Source organism: Habropoda laboriosa, unplaced genomic scaffold (assembly GCF_001263275.1).
Source record: "Habropoda laboriosa isolate 0110345459 unplaced genomic scaffold, ASM126327v1 scaffold176, whole genome shotgun sequence".
Classification (NCBI taxonomy): domain Eukaryota; kingdom Metazoa; phylum Arthropoda; class Insecta; order Hymenoptera; family Apidae; genus Habropoda; species Habropoda laboriosa.
The window spans coordinates 253,775-256,546 of NW_017100321.1; the positions used below are offsets into that span (position 1 = coordinate 253,775).

Genomic DNA, 2,772 nt, shown 5'->3' on the forward strand with positions numbered 1-2,772 from the left:
TAACATATTACATACTGTACTGTCTAAAATATTCTATACATTAAGTTTTAGCAATATATAACAATATATGCACTACTTTGATAGTCCAATAAATTTTGTGTGTCGCCCATGAGCAATTATATCTTTCCCCTCATTTTTTGTAACATCTACTGCAAGGAAAGCTAGTGTTTTTCCAGCACGTACAGTTTTAGCATCAATTGTCACCACATCACCAGGAAGGGCAGGTTTCATAAACCTGTACATTAATTGTCACTATATATATTGTAATTAAATATAGGTATACATAAAAAAGTATATAAAAAATTATAATTACGTAACGTTTAAATCTACTGAAACTCCTGCTGCATTATTTCCATGAGTCATTACAGCATATGTAGAGACACAATCAATAAGAGTAGATGTAAATCCACCATGCATAGTGCCACCTAAATTTAAGTGCTCCTCAGAAAAGTAATAAAAATATTATTGTCATATTTACTTGAACTTCGTTCGAAAACAGTATCACAATTAATAACGTTTATGACATATCAACACGATTTAAAGTGAAATATACTTAAAAGAAATATGAGGCAACGTGATAAAACTTTACTTTTTGTAAACACTGGCCAAAATTAGGCGTTTTAATGATTTTATCCAAAACCGTTGCGATAAGTTTTGTTTTATCCATAGTTTTGCTTATATGTTTTACGTTACTTCACTTAATACGTTACTTAAAATTATATTATTTTTATGAAAATTATACACTTTAATTATACTATTCTATTGATAAGATTCTTAATAATTATATGTTATCGAAATTTTACAATTCATGCTTGACGTAACCTATATGCGAAGATACAACGCGCTAGGAAGATTTTGCTACTACTGTAATGAATTAGCAAAATATATAATAGGTAATAGTTCTCAAATCTCTCACAAACAATTATAGGCTTTTAAAAAATTACATTATTACCTACTATCAAGAATTGTCTTACTATAAAATATAAGATAATTAAATGATGAACAAAAAAAAGTACATATATAAAATAAAACCTAAAATTTATTTTCTGTTATATAACAAATAGTACCATCGATTGTTTTATAAATAAATTACAACCATTTTTAATAATAAATAAACTTAGGTCTGCTTGATAGGCAATCCTTCTTTATTTAGAAGGTGATTTTTGGAATCTTCTAAAACCTTAGGACCATCTCCAATTTGAGTATAAATAATATATTTAAAACGTCCTGGACTTTGTTGTTTTGCATTAATCTTATTTAACAGGCTCTAAAATAAGTTTAAGGTAATTTTATTAAATATGTATCTTAATATATGCTACATGAAGATGCAAAAATTTACTTTTGAAGGTTTAGCTGCTTCAATGGGTAATCCTTTTTTGTATTCTACTAAAGTATCTTCTAATGGTGGAAAGAAATAATCTAGTACTCCCATAAATTCTGGTGTATTTTCTTCCAAAAGGTACAGAGTTGCATTTGGCCCTGCATCAAAGGTATATGCAACCTAGAATGGGTAAAATATTTTATTAAAATATAAAAAATATGTTTTCTATTGTTACCTTTGTATCATTGACAGCTTCATTGTACAAATGAACAAGATCAACAAGTACATGTGAGATCTCATTCATATAAGTAAATGGTGGATATGAATCTAAGCATACAGCATGCATTTGATTAGAATCTTTCATTGTATGTTCAGCAAATGTTTTAAAATCTTTTTCCATAATTGCCCGTTCCATTTTATTCACTCTTTCAGGAACAACATGTTTTATCCTATGTTTTAGAAGATCAGATGTTTCCATAGTTCTTTTCATTCCAACTGAACTAGGAAATTTTTTCTTTGCATCATTTACCTATTGAAGAATATGAAGCCATGAACATATTTAAGAAAAAATGTTAATGTAAAATAATAGTTAAACGTAATACATACAACTAATATTAAAACTCTCATTTCTGGCCAATGGGTAGGAGGTGCAATTTGCTTTGCTATACTATCAGTTCCATCTGATAGGGAACCCATAGACCATTTTACAAAACCTCCCAGAACACTGCGACATGCTGATCCAGAGCCGACTCGGGCTATTGAACTAATATCACCCTAAAAATCAAGACTTAAATATACAGAGAATGAATAAATTTTATAAATTATACAGTCTATAATTGTACATTTTTTTGTAGTACCTTTATCTCATACAAATTAGCTAGACTTGCTATAAGACAGGCATAACCTGCTGCACTAGAAGCTAGCCCAGCTGCAGTTGGAAAATTATTTTCTGAACAAATATGAACTTTCCATTGACCTATTTGAGTAACATTTCCTGCCCTTTTCCTAACTAGAAACAACATACTTTGTTATTTATAGTAATCCAAAATTTTGATATATTCCCACATAATTACATACATTCTGCTAAACAATTCTGTAATCTAGGATTCCTGATATCTTCCTTCCTAAAAAATTATAACATCTCTTTGAAATATACCTAAATTATGAAAAATAAATTTTTAATACTTACTGTCCATTTAGCCATATTTGGTCTTCCTTGAAATTTGGACTAGCCATTACAGTAGTCTTTGCACATAGCTAAAATTTAAAACAATTAAAAGTAAAATATGTCATTTGTACTTCATATTATTAAATATAATTACATCTTTACCTGGTCAGTATCTAAACTAGCACTAATAGAATCATTTGCTGGCAAAATCAATGTCTCATCTCTTTTACCCCCTATAACAAAATATTTATGTTAATTTAAAATATCTATTTGAATTTAAATG

At 28.4% G+C, this 2,772-nt stretch overlaps 2 protein-coding genes across 2 annotated transcripts in view; both read right to left on the reverse strand.

Moving 5' to 3' along the window:
- Window positions 1–741, reverse strand: LOC108574325 (acyl-coenzyme A thioesterase 13-like). Its single transcript, XM_017936895.1, is given in 3 exon segments — window positions 1–235; window positions 314–441; window positions 533–741. Coding segments are annotated over 3 exon segments (426 nt in total). The 5' UTR covers window positions 668–741; the 3' UTR covers window positions 1–72.
- A 376-nt stretch (window positions 742–1,117) lies between these two features.
- LOC108574199 (diphosphomevalonate decarboxylase) overlaps window positions 1,118–2,772 on the reverse strand; it is a 2,020-nt gene continuing 365 nt past the window's right edge. Inside the window, exons 2-9 of the mRNA XM_017936734.1 lie at window positions 2,652–2,722; window positions 2,511–2,578; window positions 2,399–2,445; window positions 2,179–2,330; window positions 1,928–2,095; window positions 1,557–1,850; window positions 1,340–1,501; window positions 1,118–1,267 (exon numbers count right to left, since the gene is read on the reverse strand). Coding sequence (XP_017792223.1) covers window positions 1,118–1,267; window positions 1,340–1,501; window positions 1,557–1,850; window positions 1,928–2,095; window positions 2,179–2,330; window positions 2,399–2,445; window positions 2,511–2,578; window positions 2,652–2,722 — 1,112 coding nt within the window. The remainder of the gene's footprint in view (window positions 1,268–1,339; window positions 1,502–1,556; window positions 1,851–1,927; window positions 2,096–2,178; window positions 2,331–2,398; window positions 2,446–2,510; window positions 2,579–2,651; window positions 2,723–2,772) is intronic.